Source organism: Syzygium oleosum, unplaced genomic scaffold (genome assembly GCF_021117445.2).
Source record: "Syzygium oleosum isolate NSW1041296 unplaced genomic scaffold, Sole_v2.1 Sole_v2.21, whole genome shotgun sequence".
Classification (NCBI taxonomy): domain Eukaryota; kingdom Viridiplantae; phylum Streptophyta; class Magnoliopsida; order Myrtales; family Myrtaceae; genus Syzygium; species Syzygium oleosum.
The window spans coordinates 3,115,036-3,140,973 of record NW_026607505.1 but is presented as its reverse complement, the minus strand read 5'-3'; the positions used below and the strand labels follow the sequence as shown (position 1 = coordinate 3,140,973).

The following is a 25,938-nucleotide window of genomic DNA, read 5'->3' as shown; positions in this document are numbered from 1 at the left end:
GTGACCATATCAATCTTAAAGAAGAGCCTAACCTAACTAGCCGAAAGGCATTTTCGTCCTTTACTTTTTTGAATTTTTTTCCTTTCTTTTGTTTTCTCTTTTCTCTTTTCTTTTTTCTTTTTTCCCTATTGCCTCCGTCGGCCACAAGCGAGGCCAGATCCAGCGAGGGATCTGGCTCGCTGGATTTGGCGCAAGAGAGGGTAGCGTCGAGGGAGGGTTGTCCTCACCTGACGTTGATGAGGAACGCCCTCGCCTGGGCTGGTGAGGCCGGGCAAGGGTTGCCCTCGCTAGGGCAGCCCTCGCCTGAGGCTAGCGACCTCTGCCCACCATTACTGACCGGAGGAGGGAAAAAGAAAAAAAGAAAAAAGAAAAGAAAAAGAAAAGGAAAGTAAAAAGAATCAAAAAATATATTTAGAATTTTTTTACTAAAATACCCCTGCCAGAATAGTCACATCTAGGCCAGCCGGCCAAAAGTCTTTATATGAGACTAAGGGTGATCGGTTCCAGGGTGGGTAGGTTCCAGACCTGGAACCTGAAACCTATCGTGTTATAACTAGTTTCCAATTTTTGAAATCTGGAATCTACTCTGTTTGCCTGAAACCTGTTTTGGAACCTACTATGTTTTTTTGATCTGGTTTCAGGGTCTACGGGAGAACCTATTTTTCTTTTGTTCTTTTTTCTGGTTTTATTTTGTTTAGCAAAATAATATGAGTAGCAATGAAACGATTCAAAGTAAACAATGAATAATAAAAATCACTATCCGCCAAAAGCAACAATCCTTAAGATGAGGAATATAAATTACTATCCACCAAAATCAATAACCAAAATATAGTAATAGTATGATCGAGGGTTTTTTTTAACACTAGCTAAAAATCGATTCCAAAACCAGTTCAGTCAGTCTGGCTCCCGGGTGGATTTTCACTTGAAACTGGAAACCGGACCGGTTCCAACCGGTTCCCAAAAAATGGAACCGATTCCTCGACCGTTTCAAATAGGAACCGGTTCCCAGACCTGTTTTTCGGGTGGTCCGGTTCGGTTCTCAGGTAAACCCGGTTCGGTTGCACGCCATTATTTGAGATGATTTGGCAACTTTAGGCTCTTATTTGAGATGATTTGGCCACTTTAGATCTTTATTTGAAATAAGGTCCACTTCATGTCCCAATTTGAGAAAAAAGGATGGCACTTTAGATCTTTATTTGAAATTTTCCCCGTTATTTCATTTGGGAAAAAAAAATCAGTTTGGTTTACTGATTTAAGTTCAATTCCTATCCAGACGGCTCTTCTGAATTCAACTTCAATCCGTGGTTGAAAAATTAAACTGCTTGTAAAAATAAAGAAAAGAAAGAAGAAACAAGAACTATGTTTTCTTATGCTTTAGTTTCGGTGCATGACCAACACAACTAGAAGTCATTACCTTAGAGATAAGGATACTAGAAGTGCCATAACTTTTGTACGGCGTTCACTTGAGTGCCATAACTTTTTTTTTTCGCTCACTCAAATGCCACATCGGAGTAAAATAGATCATTTGAGTGCCATTTCTGGCAAATCATCCTATGTGAATTTTTTAATTAATTTTCCATCCGACGTGGATTTTTTAAATGTTATTTTATTGATTTTTTTGAATTTTTTTCTTTATCTTTTTTATATTTCCTTTTTTTTTCAAGGTTAGCGAGGGTTGCCGGAGGCCTTGCCCTCGGCCAAACTGGGCGAGGGTCGCCTCGCCATCGGCCAATATGGCCCGAAGGCCCTTGGCGAGGCCATCGCTGCCTCGTCGGTCACAAGTGAGGCGGCGAAGGCTCTCGTTAGATCTGGCGAGGCTGCCTCGCCCAAGGTCGCGAAATTCCTAAGCGAGGTCATTGTGGCCTCGCCAGATCTGGCGAGAGCCTTCACCTCCTCGGTCACGGTCGGCGAGAGCCTTTACGGCCTTGCTTGCGGCCTCGCCGGTTGCGGGTGAGGCAGCGAAGGCTCTCGCCAGATCTGGCGAGGTCGCCCAGATCTGGCAATGGCCTTCGCGGCCTCGCCTGCCGCCGGTGAGGTCGCGACGGCCTCGTCCAGGGCCTTCGTAGCCAAGGGCAAGGCGGCCCTCCCCCAATCTGGGCGAGGCCTTGACCCTCGCCGGCAAATTTTTTTTTGCAAAAAACAAAGAAAAATAAAAAGAAAAACAAAAAAATTCAAAAATTTTAAAAAAAATTAAAAAATTGTCCACGTCAGTTTCAGCGAAGCCACGTAGGTCGTCCACGTCGGATTTTCCGGCGAGGCAAATTGTCGATGGCACTCAAATGATCAATTTTTCAAATTTGTGGCACTTAAATGAAAAAAAAGTTATGACACTCAATTAAGCGCCGTACGAAAGTTATGGCACTCCTAGTGTCTTTATCCCCGTTACCTTAGGATGAGGTAAACAGAAAAAGACAAACAAATAGATGAGGAGGAAAACACAACTAAAAGTCATTACCTTTGGATGAGGTAAACGAAATAAGACAAATAGACAAATAGATCAGGAGTGAAAAACTCTGATTTGTGCTTACAAAGGGTGGAATAATAACCACCTGAAGCTACATTTTGACAGCATCAATAGGTCTCTTTCCTAACTGGTAATACTCAAAGTAAGTCTCGGCATAATTCCTGATTTTCTTGTACCATCTTGGCGTTTCCTCATTGATCAGCCCATCAGCAGGTCCAATCTCGTTCTCTTCCTCCGGAGTGCAAAACACCACGAGAGAGATCCTGTCTCTCTCTGCGTTTGTCACTGCTCTGTGCATCGGGCTCTTGAAAATGCCGTTGCTCATTATCTGCATTACAACGCATACCAAATTCACCCCCGCAATGCCGAACTGTCAGGGCCATTCTTTACAAGACCTTAAACTTGTATAAAATGAATAGATAGATATCCCTGAGAAGCATTCTTTTGAATTTCAAAATACGCGAGTACTGGACTGACCTCGACTTGATCTCCCACGTTAATAAGAAGTGCCCCTGGAATGGTGGGGACTCTGAACCACTGGCCATCGTGCATGAACTGGAGGCCTTCCACTTCTCTGTCCGGCAAAACCACAGTGATTGCTGATCCATCGGCATGTGGCTTGAGGCCAAGGACAAGATCAGGCCTCGGACATCGAGGATAATAATTGAACCTTGCAAACATCACCCCTCGTTCTCCAAACTGGTTCAGGAAGCAATTCTCCTCCAGATTCAGCGATAATGCCATGGCCTTGAATACATTGTTTATGATTGGCCGTAACTTTACTGTGTACTCGTGTATTACTTCCCTACAATGCTTTAAGAAGGTCAATATAGTATGTATTGTTGCAGATCTACAACAGATAACAACATAAACAGAGCTAATTTGTCTTCCTGTGTCTATCTTGTTTTGTTCCTACTTACCATTGCTCAAACTAGTCCATTCTCGGCATATCATATGAGAACTCTCTTCTGGCATGTTAAGAAAACCTCCTAATAGATTTTGAAGTTGACAAAACTGTCCATGTGAATTTTGTAAGTCTGATAAATACTCTGAAGTATTTTGATCCAAGTAGATATATTTTGGAAATGGCAATTCCAATTCTTCAAGAGAATTAAACTTTCTAGACACTCAAACTTTATGAGGACTAGAAGGAAGATCTTGGACTTTATGGGAACTAGATCAAGAAGTTCAGATTCTAGACACTCAGACTTTACGAGGACCAGAAGGAAGATCTCAGACTTTACAGGAACCTGATCGAGAAGTTCACACTTTACTGTAAAAGTCACTCAGACTTTATATTAAGCAGATGAAGAACTTCAGACTTTATTTCTAAAAGGTTCATACCCTACTGAAGACCCACACTAACTTAAGTTCTGGATGTGAAGTAAGAACTAGAAATTATCCAGACTCTGAAACTATTTAGAACGAACATAACGGCTAGTGATCTGGTATAGATTTCACAGAAGGAAAGTTTTGATTGACTCAATCTTAAAATACTATAATGCAAAATTGATTGAAAATCAAATATTAAGGCAAGTATATATCACAACGGATAAAGCTCTACTTACGAAAACCAAGATTCTTATTGTATGAGCGACCAGATTTAGCGGGATTAAGATTTTGTCAACCAACGGCTATTCAATCGATTTTATACAAATCTTTCCAAGTTGAAGATTGGAAAATGATCATCTGAAGACTGTCCAACGGCTAGTTTGAAAGTGGAGGAGTTTAAAAGAAGATTAACGAGAAACAGAAGGTAGAGAACAAAAGTCAAGAATCAACAAATCCAAAGTCTGAGCATACTCCAATTCTACTACTTGTCTTTCCTGAGCCTAACACTGAGATCTTGATGGACATTTTGTAAGAGTGATTGAATAAGATAGATCGTTCTATCATTCACAGAGTGATATCACTCAGAACTTGTAATCCTTTTTTGATCACATAGTGGAATCCAGCCAGTAGGCTGTCAGCCTGGGATAGTGGACGTAGGCTTGATCTAAGCCGACTCACTATAATTTCTTGTGTGCAATCTCTCTATCTCTAAACTCTTATTCTATCTTTTATACTGCACATTAGCACATTGTCTATAAAGTCTACTCAGAATCTGAATATTTTTAAGACTTTAATCTTGATCATTTGTTTCCACTTTAAAAATTGATCAAAATTTTTAGATCACCTATTCACCCCCCTCTAGATGATCCTTGCTAGCTACATCATGATACACATTAGAACCCCTCTTACCAAGCAGAACTAACTCTCCCAACTGTACCATATGACCTACATAATTGAATTTGAAGCAGCTATCTTGTCTAATTACCTGAAAGTTTCGGGTTTTTCAGGCCAAACTTCAAGCTTTCGCTTTTCTTCGGGGGATATGATGATGTACAAGCGGTCATTCCAGTCGATTACTTGTTGCTCTGACAAAACCATGTCATTTCCATAGCCTTCAATACCATCAGGCGCTCTAGCGCATTTCTCCTTCTCCTCTTTTGGAAGCGCAAATAATTGTTGAGTTAGTTCGTGCAGTTGATCTAGAAATGAGCTGCTGATCCCATGATTTATCGCCTGAGACAGAAAAGACGAAGGAAGTCAAAATATGGATTGCATTATTAAGAACAGTAATATCAACAGAGTTTGGTAACTCCAGATTCTGCTGTAAAGAACTAATGAATTTGCAAATGAAATGCAAATTTTAGCCGCTTTTACGCCATAGATGTGATCTTAAGCAAATCAAAGAATCTCTACTTAAAGTAAGCGTCTTCCTATCCTATATGCCTTTGCTTCTAGCCTTTTGTTTTTTCTTATTCAGATCTACGGAATAAAATCGACTAAACTGGAATTAAGTGGGCCTAAAGTGGCAATTTTGTATGCTGGGAAATGAAAGAAACTGTTGTTTGACGCAAAGATCTGACCTGAAAGCATCCCCAACAAGCGAGAGCTGAGCGGAGTTTAATTAATTCCTCTCCAGCTGGTGATGATGATGAAGGTGTGAGAAGGCCAAGATCGATGACTGGAACATCCATCAGAGGAAGAGATTCATCAAAGCTTGCACTTTTGTCATCTTTATAAGCATATCTCTCTGGTACTGTTCCGCCATCCAAGATCAGTTCCTGAACAGATTGTGCAGGAGGAAGAGGAGGCTGCGCCATGTCAATGACAGAGGAAGCAAAACTAAAGATTTGCTTGTGTTAGCTTTGTTAGGATTCAGATACAGTGTGGATTGGATTCTAGGGCAGAAGAAGAAAGCAGATAAGCTTTGTTTTCTTTCTTTGTGCATATCCACGTCAACTTCCCTTAGTTATCAAAAAAATAAGAAGAGTCCAAGTTCTCTTTCTCGTAGAGTGATCATGGAGTCACTTATTTTTAATTGGACCAATAGCCTAAATCTTAGTGTCACGTGTCAAATTGATGAAATTTTTTCTTGACAAGGATCAATTATGATGTAGGCACAACCACTACGGGTTGACCTTAGGTGAGCTCCCCTCCAAAGTGCAATGGAGGTCGCTAACCTAGGCCATGGGCCTTCTTGATCGCCCATCGACCCCGTCCAGGTAGACCAGCTATATTCTAACAGTTGAAAGTGGGACTCTGAAATTGTTTTTGTCAATAAGGATCTTGTTATAAACTCAGAGAAGCAACTGATGTTACTATTCATCTTTCTTTGTCTCTGCTATGAACTTGATTGCTTCATTCCAAAAGATGCTAATCTTGAAATAGGAGCTAAAGGTCCAAAGAAAAGAGGAAAACTTGCATAGATATGAGTGCCAGAGCAATGGGTTAAATTAATCTGGCCAAACAAAGTGGATAGAGACAAAAGGCTGCACGTGTCTATCGTCTCTTGTTTTTCTTTACAAGATGGGATCGGGCAGTTTCTTGGAAAACCCAATTTCCACTGCTCACTTAGTATTGGTGTTTGTGCTCATTGACCTGGAGCGCCCATCGGTCTGTGCTTAGACCAGCCCTTTAGCCTAAACTTTAACAGTGCTTACGTGTATCTAGTCATGATCACGGTTCGAAATCGACCGGTTCCGATTCGGAATTGGCGGTTCCGGTTCGTAATTTAAAAAATAAAAAATAAATATGAAATAATAAATTATTCAATATAAATTATAATCAAAATGAAAATTATAGGGGTGATCGGTTCCCGGTCAAAACCGGGAACCGAACCAGTAAGACCGGTCCTTTAATTTTAGAACTAGGAACCGGACTAAGCAAATCATATAGAACTGAAGCGACCATTGGTCCGTCCGATTTTAGGGCGGTCCGATGGAACTCTTTGTCTTAACTAGTAAAGGATCGTAGCCACAAAAGCGCATACAACTTCACATTTGTGGGCTGGCATGGGTTTAAACAACTCACTTTCGATGCTCTCTTCATTCCCACTCGATGTGAGACTCTTGGCATTTGCATGAAGACAAGCCAAGAGTCTCACATTGAGGGTGTTCAAGGCAAGCGAGTCCCACATCGAATGGGAATGAAGAGACCATCAAAGGCTGTTATTATAAAATCCAAGCTAAGCTTTGTAATTAGAGTTCAATACACACAAGCCAAGCATTGTAATTGGAGATCAATGCACTTACAATGCATGGCAATTAGAGTTCAATTTTTTTTATTAAAAAAAATTAAATAATGAATTTAAAAAAAAAATATTCATTATTTTTTTTTAAAATAATTTGGAACCGGAACCGGAACCGGAACCGCCGGTTCCGGTTCAAAAATTTTGGAACCGGGCCCGTAGGCCACGGGCCGGTTCCGGTTCCGAACCGCGGGCCCGGTCAACGGGCCGGGCCCGGGTTTGACCGGGCCGGTTCCGAGCCAAAACCGGCCCGTGGCCATGACTACGTGTATCTGTGCTGGTTAAATTTTGACCGCTTTTATGGGGCTTTACCTGTTATGGATGTTCTTAATTCTTACTTTCAGTGCATGGCCAAACGCAAACCGAGGAACCAAAATCATTCCCTCTCGACAGGGGGAAAAATGGTTATAAAGGAGGGAGTGGTAAAACAAGCTGAAGCTAGATTTTCAAAGCCTCGATAGGTCTCTTCCCTAACTGGTAATGCTCAAAGCAAAAGATTTTCTAGTACAATCTCGGGGTTTCCTCGTTGATCAGCCCTGCAGCATATCCGATTTCCTTCTCTTCCTCTAGACAGCAAAATACTGCAACCGAGATTCTATCGCTCGCGGTGTTTGTCAAATGTCACCACCCTGTTCATAGGCCTCTCGAGAATCCCATTGCTCATTATCTGCATCACACATACCCCATTTATCTCACAATTTCGATCTTCCTTTAGGCCAACTTCAACAATTTAAACTCATAACTATTACGTAAATTAAATATACTTCTACACATCACTTTGCAAGTTCGGGAAATGTACTACTTAAAGACTGACCTCCACTATATCTCCTCTGTTAATGAGAGGAGCCTCAGGAATGGTGGAGACTGTGATCCACTGATCGCTTAGAGGAACTGCAGGCCTTCCACTTCTTCATCAGGCAGGACAATGGCGATTGTGATTGTAATATTCGGGTATTTACAAAAAAAAAAAAAAGTCAAAAAGTCAAAAAGTATCTACATTGGACGCTCGGCTCTTCTTTTTAACCGAGAGCTTGCGCATAGCAGGGAAGAGAAGAGAAGAGAAGAAAGAAAAAGAGAGAAAGGGAAAGAAAAGGAAGAAGAAGAAAGAGGAAAGGCTCACGTCACCGGAGCCTCACCAGCTCGGATCAATTTTGTATTGCAATGCCCGGTAAGTATTCGCGTCCCTCGTTCATCCGATCGGAGAAGTTTTCAAAGTTAGGGTTTAAATTAGGAATTTTGAGAAATTCAAGCTGCGAAGTCCGATTTTTGAGTCGTTAAGCTACAAATATTTATAGAATTGGTAGTTTAGGGTGTCGTGGAGCCGTGGGATTTTACAGATCTTGATTTGGACTTACGGTTTGCCTAATATGAATTTTTGAAGTTGGCCGCGCAAGGTGAACAGTGCGTGACCAGCGGCTTTTAGGCTGATTTTCGTCGGTTTTCGGCTCGATTTTGGGACGGTCAAGTTGGGGTTCTTGTAGTGCTCTGAGTGGGCTTTCTATTGACTATAAGCTCGCTTGAAACGGGTTCAGTGGAGGAATTTATGGTGCGATCAAGTTTCGCGTTCAAATTCTACGTTGCGAACGGTTTGGATAATCGCTTTGGAGAAGCGATTTGTGTGCGCCTTTGAGTTGTCTTGTTAGCGTTTAAGCGTCGTTTAGCCGTTTCGTAGTTTTTTTTTACTTGGTTTTGATGTCGATTCTCGTTTAATTGTTAGGATTACGAGATCGTTGGTTCGAGTGAGCGTGGTTGTTTGATTTTTGGGGATTCCAAGTGAGTGGTACTATCTTTTCTTTGGTTTTGTAAAGCCCATATTTCTGAGAAATTATGATTCGATATATATATTGAACTTAAAAGAACATTCTGTTGCATAAATCGGGATCGAGCATTTACTACTTTTGGTATTTGAGAATGATTTGGGAATCGTTTTGGAAATGTTTTGTGAAAGGATACATATGTGTATTCAATTACGAACTAGTTTATGAAATGAGTTCGGAAATGATTTAAGAAATGCTTTATGAAATATATTTCTGGCAGATGAGCCATATTGCGAGAAAGTTATTTGTTTGGTTTGTGAAATATATTCTGGATTGGATTTCTGATATTGGATGACGATTGTTTGATGCTCAATATCGCTATGAGCCCATTGAGGGGCTTTGGGGTATGCATACCGGATTAGGATATCCTTCTGGGCCGAGCCACTGGCTTTGTAGGTGGAGACCTTGCCAGGGGGGAATCTTGGTAGCCTTGTCACAAGGCTTTATGTCATGACCATAATTAGATATTAAGCAATAGATTGGTCGATAGAATGGACCATCGACGTTTGATGTAATATGAGATTCATCAATGGAATAGACCGGTGATGTGTGATTTGATATTAGTCAATGGAATGGACCATTGACGTGGTTTTTATAGAGATTGATCAATGGACTTGACCATTGATAGTTTGAATTGTGATGGTGGATTTAAATGTGTATTTGTGACTTGTACAAAGTTTTGATGAAATGAAATAACTCTTATGTGATTCTATATGTATTTTAAACCTTGGGTTTGGCTTCTGAAGTTCTGGTATTGCTTTGTACACATGCATAGTGATTGCTCGATCTACTTAGAAGAGATGTACTATTCACTGAGTTGCGGTTGCTCATCCCTCTCTTTCCTAATCTTTTCAGGTTCCTCGGCTAGCGGCCGTTAGTACGAGAGCGCTATCGCGGGGACGTTTGGTAGTAAGATTTTTGGGTATGATTTTTGGAGTTATTTGTAAGGTTATTGATAGTTCGTCGGGTTGGCTGAGTTCTTGATGTACATGTTTTTTTGGTGGATTATAGAAACTCTGATGTTGTAACCAACCCGTTGGTTTATCTGATATATATGTGGTTTGATATATATATATATATATGTATGTTGATAACAGGTTGTTGGTTATTGTTGAGGCTGCGTCCTTCGCGTGGAAGGACGGTCGTGTCATCCCCCTTTTCTAGTTGTTTTTGGGGTGTGACAGTGATCCATCAGCATGCGGTTTGAGACCACAGCCCAGATCAGGTCTTGGACATCTAGGATAATAATTGAATCTCGCGTAAATCTTGCCCCGCTCTCCAACCTGGTCTAGGAAGAAGTCTCATCCAAATTCAGTGACAAAGCAATGGCCTTGAGTTACGATACCTATGATCGCTCGTAACTTTACTTACTTGGGTACTGTTTCCCTGTGCAGTGCTTCAACAAAGTCAGCAAACAATTATTTACTATTTTGGTTTGACAAATGATATCAATTATTGGTGGTAGTAACATCAACTTAGCTTTCTCTTAATACTTTGTTGATCGGTGTCCTACTCGTGATCTTCTCGTGCTCATAAAATAGGCATACCGACGCTCTAAAGAGCAAACTATGAAACTGAAGTTTTCTTCTGCTTCAATTCTTAACCAAGAAGCAAAAGGAAACATAATTGTGAACTCCTTAATTTCTAGATCTAAATGATCGTTGCTGCCAGGTGGTAAGTCATTATCGGAGTAAAATCGATTATTTGAGTGCCACTTCCAGCAAATTGTCATTTTTGGATTTTTTTGTATTTTTTTCAAAACAATTGATTTCTTTTAATTTTCCTTTTTTTTGTGCGTTGGCCAAAAACTCTCACCCTCGGTTAGCGGGGTTGCGAAGGCCTTGGGCGAGGCCATTGCCGGCTATGGGCGAGGCCATTGCCGGCTATTGTGGCCTCCCTAGCCGTGGGCCAGGGCGTAAAGGCCCTTACCAAATCTGGGTGAGGTCGATGGCGGATTTTTTGATGAGGCAAATTGTCGATGACACTTAAGCGATTGATTTTTCAAATTTGTGGTACTTAAGTGATCGATTTTTCAAATTTGTGGCACTTAAATGAGCGAAAAAATTTACAAAAACTGTCTACGTCAACGTGAGCGGTATCACGTAGGACGACTGACGTCCACATCAGATTTTCTGGTGAGGCAAATCGCCAATGACACTTAAGTGATCGATTTTCAAATTTGTGGTACTTAAGTTAACGAAAAAAAAGTTATGGCACTTAAGTGAGCGCCGTACGAAAGTTATGATACTTTCGCTGTTCTTATCTCAAGCCTTGTCTTTTAATAGCCGGTCAAATGACTAAAAGATCACTTCAACATGCCATCTACATCATACCTTCTAAATTGAAATCACAATATCGGAATTGGACTCGCACATTGATTCATATCTTTTCTAACACAATTAATATCTATTCGAACCTCGTTTACTTGTAGAAGTGCAATCCTTCATCCACTGATGCAGAAAATGCTCCAGTTTTCCATTACATATGAGGTTACAAAGCTTATTGGCAACAGGCTGGCATTAATATCCGAGCTCATTAGCTTATCTCCGTCTATGTGAATGATGGTTCGTAGTTCAGGAGGAAGAACCGGTAGTAGACATAAAGCCATTTGCCCGAAGAAAATGGGAAAAAGTACCAAAAAAGTCATCAACCTATTAATTGGTACCAATTCAATCTTAAATCTTTTAATTAGACCAATTTAGTCATAAATCTTTTCACATTTATATCAATTTAGTCCATCCAGTCAATTTAGGTAAGAAATTGTTGCCGTCCTACGTGGTATGACTGACACTGCTATGAATAATTTTTTCAAATTTTTAAATATTTTTCAAAATTTTTAAATATCTTTTTCTTTTTTTTCCTTCTCTTTCCTTTGGCCGGTGATCGGCCACATACAAGGGCATAGGCGAGGGTCGCCCTTGTCGGATCTGGTGAGGGCTCGACCCTCATGACCTGGGCGAGGGTCACCCTTGCAGCCTTTAGCCTCACGACCTGAGCAAGGGCTGCCCTCTCCAGATTTGGCGAGGGCAACCCTCGCCTATGGCCAATCGCCGGCCATGGCCGAGTACCGGCCATAGGCCAAAGCGAAGAGAAGGAAAAAAGAAAGGTAAAAAAAATGGGAATTTTTTTTAAAAATTTAATAAATATTCGAATATATTAAAAAATTAAAAATTTGTTTATGTTAGCACTAGTCGTGTCACTTAGAATGGCCGGCGTCCACGTCAGTAGTTTCCGAGCTAAATTGGACGGATCATGGGCGGACTGAATTAGTATTAATGTGAAAAGGTTTATGACTAAATTGGTCCAATTGAAAGGTTTATGACTGAATTGGTACCCATATAATAGGTTAATGATTTTTTAGTACTTTTCTTAAGAAAATGCTTAGCCAATTCCATATGTCTACCAAAAAAAAAAAAAAACCTTTCTTCTGCCAATTTTGTGATCTTCCCATTCACTACCTGTGCTGCTAAGTGGAAGGATTTTATCAACATCCATGAATGAGAAATTATAGATCAAATTGCCAAATCAGAAAAAAATTGGGTGCTGTCACGTAGCATTGTATTGGCTAAGTTCACGAGCTAGAGATAAGCGGTCAATTGGATTGAATTCCCTTCTCTTCCCAGTTTGCTAGCATTGGCTAGGGATCCCACTCCCTTCAGTCAGTAACTTGTCAAAAGATCTGGTTCGGGGATATCAATAAACACATAAATGTGCCCCTCTAGCATCCGAACAGCCTGTGCTCGTGGATGTCTTCTACCTTCTACTATGTTTAACCAATGTCCATTCCTTCCTCCGACAAGGCATTTCATTCCAGATTTTTAACTTTTCACATAGAAAAATTGAAAGAGATAGACTAGAAACGACACCAAAGGAGGAAGAAGTGGACTATATAGGTACTACTAATTGAGGCAAGGAATCAAACTATATCGGTTGTGTTTATGGACTGTTTTGCCCGAGAAAGGTGGTCCGCCCAAACCGGCAAGGAAGCAAGCAACCGAGAATCCGCTTTTTGGATCAGAATGGAGCAGCCCCCAGGGCCCGACACACTGCCTATATTTAAAAGCGAATGAATTTGGTCTTTCACATACTTAACTAGGCATCGAGTCAAAATAGTATTATATAGAAAGACCTAGAGCCCCGCTGTTCTAGCTCACAAGTAAGGGCTTTTGTTTCACTAGAGAGGGTATATTCTCTCACTATGAAGGGGAAAAAAAAATCTTTACATGGAAATGGAAGAATTTTAGAGTAATTAATGAACAAAAAACTGCAGTAAAAAATGGCTCCGGTCTACATTAATGTTGAAATATCCCACATCTCTTAACTATAAGGTTTATATGTTCTTTAGATATATGATCTCTCTGCATCTATTAATTTAAGTTTTTGGGTTGAACTTTCTAACAAACTATTAGACGTCAGCGCCATGTAAGAGAGAGAAAATAAAAAAAAAATCACGTTAGCATTTTTCGCTAGCCAAATTGGACAGAGTTAAAAGAATGACTTGATTGCACCAATTTGATAAGTTTTATGACTTGATTATACTTTTTTTAAGTTTTAAGACTCAATGTTTTAGGACTTCCGGTACACATATCCCTTTATTCAAAGACATGCTATCCATATTATGAATGGATAGGGTTCACGAGGATTTAAATTATTGCTTCAGTCTTAGTCTTTAGGCCACAGAAAGCTGCCAATTCATTGAGATTAGCATCTTAGAAGTATTCAGACAACATCATCTCTATATTAGGGAAGTATATTCTTCACGTCGCAAGTTGGACGATTATTTAACGTGTCATATATTTGTTTACTTGAAAAAAAAACTGCATTCTATTATAAGGTGACAAAGATACAAATGGTCCATGAACTTTGGCTCAATGTGCAATGTGATCACTAAACTTTTAATTTATTCAATGTGGTTCTTGAACTTTAACCTGATGTGCAATGTTATCCTTGAACTTTTAATTTGTTCAATGTAATCTCTGGACTTTTGGTACATGTTCAATGTAGTTCCTGAATTATATCAAAATATTAAATGTTGTCCTCCCATTATTTTAAGATCATGGACAATTTTGAACATTTTCATATAGTTCAGAAACTAAATTGAACATGTACCAAAAATCCACAAATCATATTTTAATGAATTAAAAGTTCATGGACGATATTGCATATTGAGACAACATTGAAGGATTACATTGAACAAATTAAAAGTTCAGTGACTATATGTGTCATTTTCCTATTATAAACAAATCTTAAATGCTTAGGGTACCTTCATGAGAGAACAATGTTAACATAACCAAATTGAGTTTGTATTTTATCTACTTCATCGATCAATTCCAGGAATATGTCCTATTGCCTAAGAGAAAAGAATTCCAACTTTTTCTAATATTCTTACCTTCTTTGAGAAACAAGAAAATTGTATTACCACAAGAAACAGCTAAAATATTTTGGGAAAATGGTACAGTAAGTCCTAAATCTTGAGTATGGATTGCAATCAAGTCCTAAACCTTTTTCGAGAAGTGTAATAAAGACATTTCAATGAACAACACCTAGAATTGCCTACGTGTCCTCAAGAAGTTGTTATGTGACATCCTTAAATTGGACATTTCAATATAATTTTATTGTTTAATTGCATTTTTAATAAAAGATGATGACTTAATTAAACCGAAGTGAATGGTATATGACTTGATTGCACTTTTTCGTAAAGTATATGACTTGAATGAACCAACTGAAAAACGGAGGACTCAATTGCATTCCATACATCAGGTTTCGAACTAGTGGTTCGGTTTTCTCAAAATATTTTGCTCATCAAAGTATTTTCTTCTTTTGTTAAGGTGGTGAAAGGCCCTCATACCTGGAAGCAACCCCATTCACTAAGAGCAGACTTCAATTTTTCTAGTTCATCCTCTTGTTCCTTCCCAGAACACGTCAAGGACACCGAACGAAGTAGACTCAGATCAACGATTGGTATTTGAGCTATCGGAAAAGATTCGACCGGACCAACACTGCCTCCTTTGACGAAATATACAGGAGGTGGTTCCTCGGCAGCGGTGGACAACTTCTGGACATTTTGGGACAAGGATGACAAACTTGAGGGTTCTTCGACTCTAACCATGGTGCAAATGGAATGAGCAAGCAGGTTGGGAGGCGAGGTGATACAGAACACATGGTTGGTATTTATAATCCGGAAATGGAATCAAGATGGATTGATTCTCTTCGAGACCTGGTTATTCCTTTGGAAGAAAGACAACTATGAAAGAGACCTCACTTCTGCTTATCTTTTTTTATTTTAAAGAGAAATGATTGGTGACAGTCTTTAATTTAATGTGAAAATAATGGTGGATTCTAGACCATAAAAAAACAAATAATAAATAATTATAAATTATTGTGGGGTTTACTCCTTAGAGAATTTGTGGTTCACAATATATTATTACTTTCATAGTAATCCAAATATTGTTATGCTAACAAATTCATGTTGTAAACAAATATGTCAATCAATACATGATGCAAAAGCATTGTCATATACTCTCTCTCTCTCTCTCTCTCTCTCTCTCTCTCTCTCTCTCTCTCTCTCTCTCTCTCTCAATTTCTTCCCTCATTTCTGAGTTTTATTAGTAAATTAAAGAAAAAGGTTCAGTTTGATCTATGCATCTTGTCACATTATCCTGTGAGATTAGCTAGACAACTTAGGCTCCGTTCGTTTTGTGGAAAATGAATTATTTGAAAAATATTTTCCAAAAAATGATTGTGTTTAACTTGAAATAATTAGTCAATGAAAAATGTTTTCATCGATAATAATTTATGTCTAAAAATTTTGTGGACAATGAAAATATTTTTCGTTAATTCATTTTGTAAGTGATATAAGCGATCATTTTTTAAAAATGTTTTCCACATCATTCATTTTTCTCGAAATAAATTGAGTCTTAAATTTAACATTTGCCTTTGCTTCTCCTCGATTAAATTTAGAATCTAGAACTCATGAAATTAGTACAGACATGTCCATCAAAAGAAAGTGTATCCTTTACAAAATGCACGGTATGCTAATGAGATGTCAACAACCATCAGGCGGTACAATCGATTCAAAAAACTTTTGTACATTCGATGGTAAAGCATCTATCATGTTGTCAAAATGAGGTCAAATTTATTGGTTGAGAATACTATAACACCTCTATAAGCGCACTGTCACATAAATTACTTATTGTCAAAAGATAGCATAGCACATGGATCAATCCCTAGTAACACCCATGATGCATCACTTCGGACGGGACTTCAAGCTTATTACTTTCATGGAGACTGTGACATTTGTTTCTGACTCCTGAGGTCTTCGCAGAGGACTTGAAATAATCAGCCCAGAGGCACAGATTGAATACAATGCATGTGGGAGTTAGAACCACAGCAGAAAGAGAACAGTTTAGTCATACCAAAGAGATGAGTTAGACTGATGAAGGAGTTTCACAATCGGATCAGGCAAATTTCTAGACCTTATTTTTCTTCTTTCGTAAACTTCTTGTGATGATTTAAAATTCTCATTTAAGAATATATCATATTCCTAGCTATAAAAAATTAATTTTGAACAATTTTTTTGAGATATGCGCAATTAGGGGATAAATTAACTTGTATTTATTCTTTTATAAACTTTTTGTGATGATTAAAAATTGTCACTCGAGAACTTCTCTTAGCAATGGCTATATATATGGTCCGCCCAATATGGGAATGGGTACATGCAAGTATTAATCTCATTAGGATTAGGGTGCCAATTAAGAATAATAACATGGATCAGCTTTCTTTTAAAAAATAAGTTTCTTCCAGCATAGTCTTCTAGCAAAATGGGAATGGGTGTATAAATATATGGTCCGCCATCCATGCAAGATAATGATTTTTAGTCCTCTCTCCTGCATTATTGATCCCATTAGGAACAGGGTTCTAATTAAAAAATATCAACATGGGTCACATTTCTTTTAAAAATAAAGTTTCTTCAGGCACAGTGTTCCACCTTGTTAATTAGGCCCAATGTTAATGCCTAATTAACAATTACATAGCCAGCCTATCAATTGTCGCTTCTCTTATCTACTCTTTTTAATTCAAAACATTGGACTATACAATGTAGTGACTGCCTAGGCTTTCCTTGTCCCATAGAAGAAACAGTAGGTAAATGCATTACTGTATTGCTCAGGTTGTAGACAAAGCGAGATTAATGTGGAGTACCTATTGAGCCTTGTTCTTTCGTGCGTGCTCACTTGTTGCGGATTGCATGAACTTAATTTCCGATAAAGTTAAACCGTTAGATTAACCTAGATAAGAACTTGTAAAAAGAACTGTTATAGTATCATGTGACATAAAAAGACTTTAGTTCAGTTGTGCATTTAATACTAAATCATAGATAAGAATGATGAGAGTCTTAGCTATTTGTTAAAGGTACCTAATTGAAAAGTTACAGGTGCGCATAATGATAATCTGCCTCATTCCCGAAATTTGTAAAGGATTGTGTCGACCCTTTCTGATGCAATCTGCATTGAAAACCAGCTCACTCGGCCAAGAAGATCAGCCCGCATTCAAGCTCGTCGAAAGTTGCCGATTCGATGAACCCGCATTCAAGAGTCTCTTGTCGAAAGTTGCCGATTCGATGAATTTGCATCGAAGAACACAAAACGCTTGAGGAGACACCTTGGGACAACCATGAAGAAGTTGGAAAATGTTTCGCTCTTAATAGCTTCTAGTTTCTATGATCTTTAATGTTTTCTAGTTTCGATGATCTTTAATGTTTTCTAGTTTCTAAGTTTTGACTTTAGTATTTTCCTATGCGTTTGCTTCTCTTTCTTTGGCTAAAAGGCCATCAAATTTCTGTAAATGGCAGACGAATTTGATTAATGAAAATTTTGCATCAAGCAATTATCATGAACCTTGAAGAGTTCATACCCTGAAAACTTAGAAGAGTTTTCACTCCGTCCTCGAAGAGTCCGAGGTTTTCAAATCTGCATCCTTGAAGAGCTGCAGTCATCGATCTAGAAGAATCGGTGCCCTATCCACTTCCTTGGAGGCCTGGAAGCGCAACCAACGAAGTTCTATCTTTTCCTCTGTTCCGTCCATTTACATCCGTCCACTTCCACCCCGATTTCTTCCTTCCTACAGTGCTTATTTGAGAAAACTCAAAACAGAGAAATTGTCAATCCAGAAGTCTTTGTTCATTTGGCTTTGGAATCAGGTCATTCCGATCTGTATCGACAAAGTTACATCCATTTTCCCGAGCTTATGCAGGACTGTAATTACTGTTCGTCCTGTTCCGTGTGTGCAAATCACTCTCCCGATTCTAACGTTCGAGTAGCCTACACCAGGCTGCATCACTTTCATGGTCAAAACAATCCCTCTTTGGACCCTTATCTTTACAGATGATTGTCATTTTAGCACAAGAGATCAGCAATATTTTGGCCTGAAATCCTGCGTTCACGTGCTGTCAAGTCAGTTTTTTAACCTGGCCAGAACTTAGTGGATGATCCAAGCAGCCTCTATATTGTTTATGTTCTGCTTCTTGCGAGGAACTGGGAATGGGGAAAGAATTCTTTTTGCCACTGGAAATCAGTGAATTTTTGGAAAGGTTATGTCCATATATCGATGAGATAAGTACTAAAAATAACTAATGCGCAAAAATCATTATTTCAACTTTGCTTGTGAAACTATTTTATCTCTCATTGATTACAGGGTACGTACTGCAAAATCACGGATGGTGAAAATTTTCTACTAAACAATGAACCCTAAATATTTCAGGCCAATGCTCATGCATTATGCCTACTACATTGCTGTTGCACCATGATATCCTTGTTTAGATTCCATCAATGATAACTTGAACTTGATTCCGCCTGTAGTATCTGTTATGAGTATTCAAGTGGTAGCCTGTGAGGATAGATATCTCAATTCCATATGCAGTTGGGTCGTATGCAGCAAATCTTTTACAAGCATTACTTTTCCTTTTGGGGGGTAAGGGAGAAACTAGGGAACTATTTATTCTAGTATAATAGCAATACTGTTTCAGTGTGGCTCTTGCATGATGTTAGAAGGCGTTAGACACTGCCTTCTTGTCCTTGCATGTGATCTTGTTTGTCTGAGAAATCATCAGACACTAAAAAAGGCCTTATCCTTTGGGAAGTTGTTGTGCCAATTGTCTGATAGCTGTTGATGTGCAATATTCTATCTGCTTGGGCCATTGGGAAGGTGATTTGAATCAGCATCTGTGTGAACGGTTCGGAGCGAATCATTTTGTCTATATTATCACTTCCTTATTGCCAGTAGAGGGTATGCAGTTTGTAAGATCATTGGGAGATGAAAAGATAATTTTCAGAGTAATGTTTTTATCGAAGTGCATCTCTTTCGGCAAGGAATGCGTCGCTCTTTCAGTGCAGATAATTTGATAATGTGAAATAATACGAGATCTAGAAATGGACAGCTAAGACACAACAATTAAATTTACCTATAAGAGTTTGATGCAGCTGATATAACTCTACCTAACACAGGCTGCATCAACTATCAAGCGCTATTTTCCCAAGAAAGCACACAAGGTTGACGCCCGTGTAATTCTTCAGTTTCCTGTATATCTGAGGCCTTGCTTCACTTATCAACTGTTTATATGGCTCAATCTCTGTTTCACTACATGGCGGCAATTAAAACACTAGCAAGTCATTGTCTCCTTTGAGATTCTACAATTATTTGTAGTAAAATACCAGCACTACAAGGAATTTACTAGTATATAAATAAAGTAGTAAATTACCAACTTTTTTAAAGTTCCAGTTGTTGAAGTTGTCTCAAATCAGTTGTGGAAGGGGCTGATGGACAGTTTATAAGTGTGAGGGATAGACTCACCCTTTGAGCTAGCTTTTGGGGTGAGAGAGGCTCAAAACCACCCAACACTGGTATTAGAGTCTATGTAGTCAATAAGTCTAGACCCAACAGTTACATAGAAGAGTTACGGGTTGTTGCGGCTCCGATTCAGGCCCGATGTGTGAAGGAGAGATTGTTGAGGTTGTCCCACATCGGTTGTGGAAGAGCCTGATGGTCAGTTTATAAGTGTGAGGGAAAGCCTCATCCTTTGAGTTAGCTTTTGGAGTGAGAGAGGCCCAAGACCACCCAATACTGGTATTAGAGCCTAGGTTGCCAACAAATCTGTACCCAACAGTCACATGGGAGAGATACGGGCTCCGATCCATGACCCCGATGTGTGAGGAGGAAATTGTTGAGGTTGTCCAACATCGGTTATGGAAGAGGCTGGTGGTTGCTTTATAAGTGTGAGGGAAAGCCTCTAGTGTTGAGGTTGGTAGAAGGGGCTAGTGGTTACTTTATAAGTGTGAGGGAAAATCTCACATTTTGAGCTAACTTTTGGGGTGAGAGAGGCCTAAGACCACCTAACACTAGTGAAAAACCAACTTAATAAGAAAATTCGACAAACAGAAATTTACCAACATTCCAATAAATTAGTAAGTTGACATCTCCTTTGAAATTTTATAATTATTTGTGGTTTAATACTAGCACTACAAGAAATTTACTGAAATCTTGATAAAGTAATAAATTACCAACTTTTTTGAAATTTTAGTAAAATACCAGCTTTATAAGGAATGTACCAATATTGCCTTAAATTAGTGACTTACCAACTTCTTTCGAAATTTAAAAGTTTGAGTTGTAAATTACCAACATTATAGAGAATTTACCAACTCTTAAAATAAATCAGTGAATCACAATTTTTTTTCAAATTTTACAAGTGGGTCAATAAAATACCAGCACTCAATGAATTTAATAAACATTCGAATAAATTAGTAAGTTATCAAGTTCTTTCATTTACGAGTGTGGTTAGTAAACTACCAACAACATTAGGGATTTACTAACATCCAATAAATTAGACCAACTTCTTTATGTCTACAAGTATGGCTTAGTAAATGCATCCCCATATGTAATTTACCAACATCTTAATAAATGAGAAGACATAATCATAGCGCAAGTCCTAAAATTTATCAACTTGGTATACTTTATTTGGCAAAAAAAAAAACTCGGTATACTTTAATCCTAAAACTTTCATATCAAGCTTTTAAATACTAAAACTAGTAACTTTTGTCCACTTTAGTCCTTCCGTCAAGTCTTTTAGTTTCAAATGGATAAAAATGCATACATGGCTTTTCCTTTATCAATTTTTTTAATCCGTTTTGTGACGCCACATCAGAAAATTAAGAGAAAAAGTTGAAAATAAATAAAATTGAAAAAACTAAAAATAAATATCAAATATGGACATTAAAGAAAAGGGTTAATACCACGAAAAGCCCCAAACTGGTACATCTGTGACAAATTTACTCCAAACTAATTTTTTGACCACCAAAAAGCCCAAACTGGTATACTTGTGACAAATTTAGCCTCTGTTAATTTTCGTTAAATTTTACCGTCAAATTACTGAGTTGGATGATACGCGGCAGTTGACGGGTGTTCCAGTTTAGGATTTTACCGCTCTGTTTGTCACAAATTTACCAATCTGTGATTTTTCGTGGTATTAATTTAATTTAACGGAGGGTAAATTTGTTACAAATGTACCAGTTTGGGGTTTTTGATTGTCAAAAAATTAATTTGGGGTAAATTTGTCACAAGTGAACTGGTTTGACATTGTTGGTGGTAAAAAAAGTAGTTCAGGATAAATTTGTCATAGATGTACCAATTTGAGATTTTTCATGATATTATCCCTAAAGAAAACCACAAATTAAAAAAAACAAAGAACCAAAGACATCACAAGGTCGGGGATGGGGGTTTAAGGGCGGCGTTAGTCTCCTGCTCTGCCGCCACCGGTCCACCCTCGTCTTTTTTTTATCTTTTATTTCGCTCACTCCTAAAAGCGGAACCTTAAGACCATGACTAAAGTTGGGTTTTCTTTTGAACAAAAAAAAAGCTCGGGCCATACTTGGAATGGACCTAAAGTTAAGGATTTTTTAGACAAAAAGAAAATTCGGCTAGAATTGGGACTATACCCAAAGGTGGGAGTATTTTAGGGGATTAGACCGAGTAAAATATCCATGTTGAATAACTAAACTACTCAAGTGCAGTATAAAAAAAATCACAACAGTCAAGTGGCTATGCATGCTGATATTTCATAAGTTTTTCTTTATGAAGTAAAGGAATCTAAAGCACAATGATCAAGCTCAACTTTAGCTAAAATAACAAATGTAAATTTGTAGCATCACAAAGTAAGGGCGTGTTTGTTTAGGGAAAACTTTTATGTTAAAGGAAATACTTTGCAGAAAATCATTTTCCAGAAAAATATTTTTCCATTTTCTGGTTAGGGAATTTTTTTTTGGTCAAATGGTTAGGAAATTCATTTTCCTAACTTTAAGTATGCATATTTTTTTGACTGTAAATGTTTTTCCTTTCACTGATTATTTTCAGTAAACCAAATGGGTGAAAGTCTAGAAAATTAAGTTGCCAAAAATTCTTTCACTCAAATAAACATACCGTAAAATATCATAGTTATGGAAGCTCTTAGGAGAATCATGTTAGTATGATACTACAAGTAGCCTGCATTGGTGTGCATAAGAAAAGGGTTTCTACTACAGAGAAAAGAAATAGATCGACATGCTGAGGGAAGATAATAATATTTTCCTGGCAATATAATAGAAAATCAAAATCTGATTACATACGTAAAATGGAAATTTACAAGTGGCACAATGTCCAATGTGTGTGTGAGAAAGAGAGAGAGAGAGAGAGAGAGATTGGAAACACGTATAATGAGTTCTTTCAGGTATAGAAGACAGGTTATCCTTTGACGGACAAGACAAAGAAAATGACTGGGCATCATAGTCTGACTGTGTCAAGTGCTATTTTCCCACTCTGGAAGCACTCAAAGTTGATGGCTGCATAATTCTTGAGCTTCCTGTACATTTGAGGCCTTTCTTCAGTTATCAACCCTTCATCTGGCTCGATCTCAGTTGTGGTATCCGGCAAATAAAACACTGCTACTGATATCCTTTCATTCCGTGCATTAGCAGTTACCCTATGCAATGGACTCTTGAAGATCCCATTACTCATTATCTGAGATGCATCATTAAGCGAAGATTATAGTCCACTCACCATTTCCCTCCACAAGTTCCAGACAACAGATGCAAACATGTAAAGTGTACTAGCTTTGCTGTCGAAAGAAGAATTTTCCATTAGCAATGGATAAATTCTTATCTTTAGATTATTGTAAAGATTGTACTGATTATTGATGTGTTGGGACGTGGTTCATACTCCTTATCGACAGAAAAGCAGGGGGGTCCCACTGGATATACGCCTAGTTTAAAGGTGGACCGGGATAAATCTTGTGTTTCGATTTCTCTTTCTCGCCTTTACTCTCTATTCATTGTGTTTGTACGCCTAATCCTAACATGATGGATGGCTCAAAGTCTACTCCAATGTGAATGGTGATTTCGCTAATGGCAGAGTAAAGGACTTAAATCTAATGACAGAGTGGTCTTCCAACATTAAAGAGACAAATAGGCTTACCAATTGTCCTCTTGCTCTTTGATATCATCAATTATAAAACTTTAAATAAGTGCGCAGGGCTGCCTATCAGTATATAATTAGCGAGGTCGACATTCTTTATTCTCATGACTGCAATTCACTGATTTGGCCATTTCAGCTTCACTGGCGATGCTAATTGTAGCAAAGAATCAACTTTTTCAATCAAAACACCTTATCCTAACTATTGTTGCTAATTGGTCAAGTTGATCACAAGAATGACAAGTTGTCGCCTTCTTGGATTACCTCCTATCTGTGCTTTCAGATCTATATCCGTTCAGATTCTATCTTTTATAGGTTACCTGCATCTGATCGCCTACATTGACAACAAATGCATCAGGAACTATCGGAACTCTGAACCATTGATCGTCTTAGAAAATTTGACGGCCTTCCACTTCTTTGTCTTGCAAAAGAACTGTGATTCCTGAACCATCTGAGTGAGCCTTTGCACCAAGTACTAAATCAGATCTCGAGCATGGAGGGTAATGGTTAAATCTCACCGCCATGAATGCTCGGTCTCCATACTTTTTCGAGAAGCAATTCTCTTCCAAATCTAAGGACCTGGCCATGGCCTTCTGGAGCAGATCTATTACTGATTTCACTTCTTTGAAATATATGGCAAGAACTTCTCTGCAAGATAAAAAAGGCAAGCCAATCAAACTATGGATCAAGAAGTCCATAGTTTGCTGCAAATAATATTTTAAACTTCAATCTCATGTACTTTCTAACAAATAGTTTCGCTCCTGTCCACACAGGTACATGTATTGGCATGAGATGAGAAATCAAAATAGAAGATGATGATATAACGGCAGACCGAGGATAGCACCTGAATTCTTCTGGAGTTTCAGGCCAAAGTTTGAGCTTCCTCGAATCTAGTGGAAGTAGGTTGAGGAATAATCGTTTAGACCAGTCAATAACTTGCTCATCGGAAAGTATAGGGTCGGTCCCATATCCTTCAAGATCAGCGGGATCTCGAGCATACTTTTGCTTCTCTTCCACTGGAAGTGCAAAGAACTCCTTCGTGATCAGGCAGACCTTTTCTAAGTATGAGGTTGGTATGCCGTGTCCTATCGCCTAAGGGAACGGAATTTCGACTTTTTAATATTCTTACCTTCTTTGAGAAACAAGAATATTGCATCACTACAAGAACAATTAAAATATTGTGGTCATGACACTCTTTTTCTTCTTGTTTTAAGGTGGTGAAAGGCCTCATACCTGGAAGCAACCCCATTCACTAAGAGAAGACTTTAGTTTTTCTTGTTCGTCCTCTTGTTCTTTCCCAGAACACGTCGAGGACACTGAGCGCAGTAGACTCAGATCGACGACTGGTATTCGAGCTATTGGAAAAGATTCGACCGGACCAACACTGCCTCCTTTGACGAAATATCTAGGAGGTGGTTCCTTGGCATCAATGGACAACTTTTGAACATTTTGGGACAAGGATGATCAACTTGAGGGTTCTTTGGTACAAATGGAATGAATATGCAGCTTAGGAGGTGCGGCGATACAGAACACTTGGTTGGTATTTATAATAGGGAAATGGACTCAAGATGGATTGATTCTCTTCAAGACCTGGCGAAGCCTTTGGAGGAATAAATGAAAGAGAGCTAAGAGAGTAATTTGGACACTTCTGATTATCTTGCTTTATTTTCGACAAATATGTAAATCAATGTATGATGCCAAAGCATTGTTATATATACTCTCTCTCTCTCTCTCTCTCTCTCTCCGCGCTTCTTGTTGTTTGTATATATACACCGAACACGTTTAAATTTCTTCCTTTAGTTTTGAATTTTATGAGTAAATGAATAAATTTTATCAGTTTCGATCTATGGGTCATCTCACATTAGCTGGTAAGCCTGGCTAAACAACTTATTTTTCTCTCGTCCAGTTTCACCATTCAGCAATGATCACTCTCGTCCAAGTACATGACGATAAAAGCCTACATCTACCAATAAGAGCAGAGCTAGTTTACTGTGTTGACACCCTTTTTAGAGGGTTTTTGCAATTTTGCCTTCGCTTCTCCTTGATTATATTTAAAATCTAGAGCTCATGAAATTAGTCCCAACATGTCAATCAAAAGAGAGTATCCCATTTACAAAATGTGCGGTATGCTAGCGAGATGCCGTCAACCATCAGGCGCTATAATCGATTCCAGAAACTTTTGTACATTCCACGATAGAGGATACATCACGAGATCGAAATGAGGTCACTTTATTGGTTGGGAATGCTGTAACGCATCAATATCCGCACTGTCACAATATGCTTACTTAACAATGATACCATGGCAGAGAGATCAATCCCTGTCACACTTAGAACGGGACTACGCAGAGGGCTTGAAATAGTCAGCCCAGAAGCATAGACTGAATACAATGCATGTGGGAGCTAGAACCACATTAAGAGAGAAGTTAATTGTGGCGGCAGAAAAATAACAGTTTAGGCATAACAAGGAGATGAGACAGATAAAGGAGTTTCACTAAGACCCTTCCTGACTAAAAAATCCGGAAATGGTTTTTACATATAAATAGCAAGATGTCAGTGCGCTGCATGGGTCTAAGAGTGATCAATTGAAATAT

General features: G+C 38.6%; 1 protein-coding gene, 1 non-coding gene and 1 pseudogene across 2 annotated transcripts; all 3 read right to left on the bottom strand.

Moving 5' to 3' along the window:
- Nucleotides 1-2,476: 2,476 nt before the first annotated feature.
- On the bottom strand, nt 2,477-5,761 carry LOC115690790 (protein SRG1-like). Its single transcript, XM_030617253.2, has 4 exons — nt 5,377-5,761; nt 4,782-5,029; nt 2,942-3,269; nt 2,477-2,792 (listed from the first exon to the last, which is right to left on the bottom strand). Exons 1-4 carry the CDS (start codon nt 5,611-5,613, stop codon nt 2,556-2,558), a joined length of 1,050 nt encoding a protein of 349 aa, XP_030473113.2. The 5' UTR covers nt 5,614-5,761; the 3' UTR covers nt 2,477-2,555.
- A 102-nt stretch (nt 5,762-5,863) lies between these two features.
- On the bottom strand, nt 5,864-6,023 carry LOC115690792 (U1 spliceosomal RNA). The gene has a single exon (XR_004006914.1). It is a non-coding gene; the product is annotated as a U1 spliceosomal RNA (small nuclear RNA).
- A 1,455-nt stretch (nt 6,024-7,478) lies between these two features.
- LOC115690777 (codeine O-demethylase-like) lies at nt 7,479-14,966 on the bottom strand (annotated as a pseudogene).
- Nucleotides 14,967-25,938: the final 10,972 nt, after the last annotated feature.

Bases quoted from the DNA above. Each gene is read 5' to 3' on its own strand.
- LOC115690790 (XM_030617253.2), bottom strand. From the start codon at position 5,613: ATGGCGCAGCCTCCTCTTCCTCCTGCACAATCTGTTCAGGAACTGATC. The intron at 5,030-5,376 runs GTCAGATCTTTG...TTTCTGTCTCAG, and splicing joins CTTGTTGGGGATGCTTTCAG to GCGATAAATCATGGGATCAG. The intron at 2,793-2,941 runs GTCAGTCCAGTA...GTTGTAATGCAG, and splicing joins ACGTGGGAGATCAAGTCGAG to ATAATGAGCAACGGCATTTT.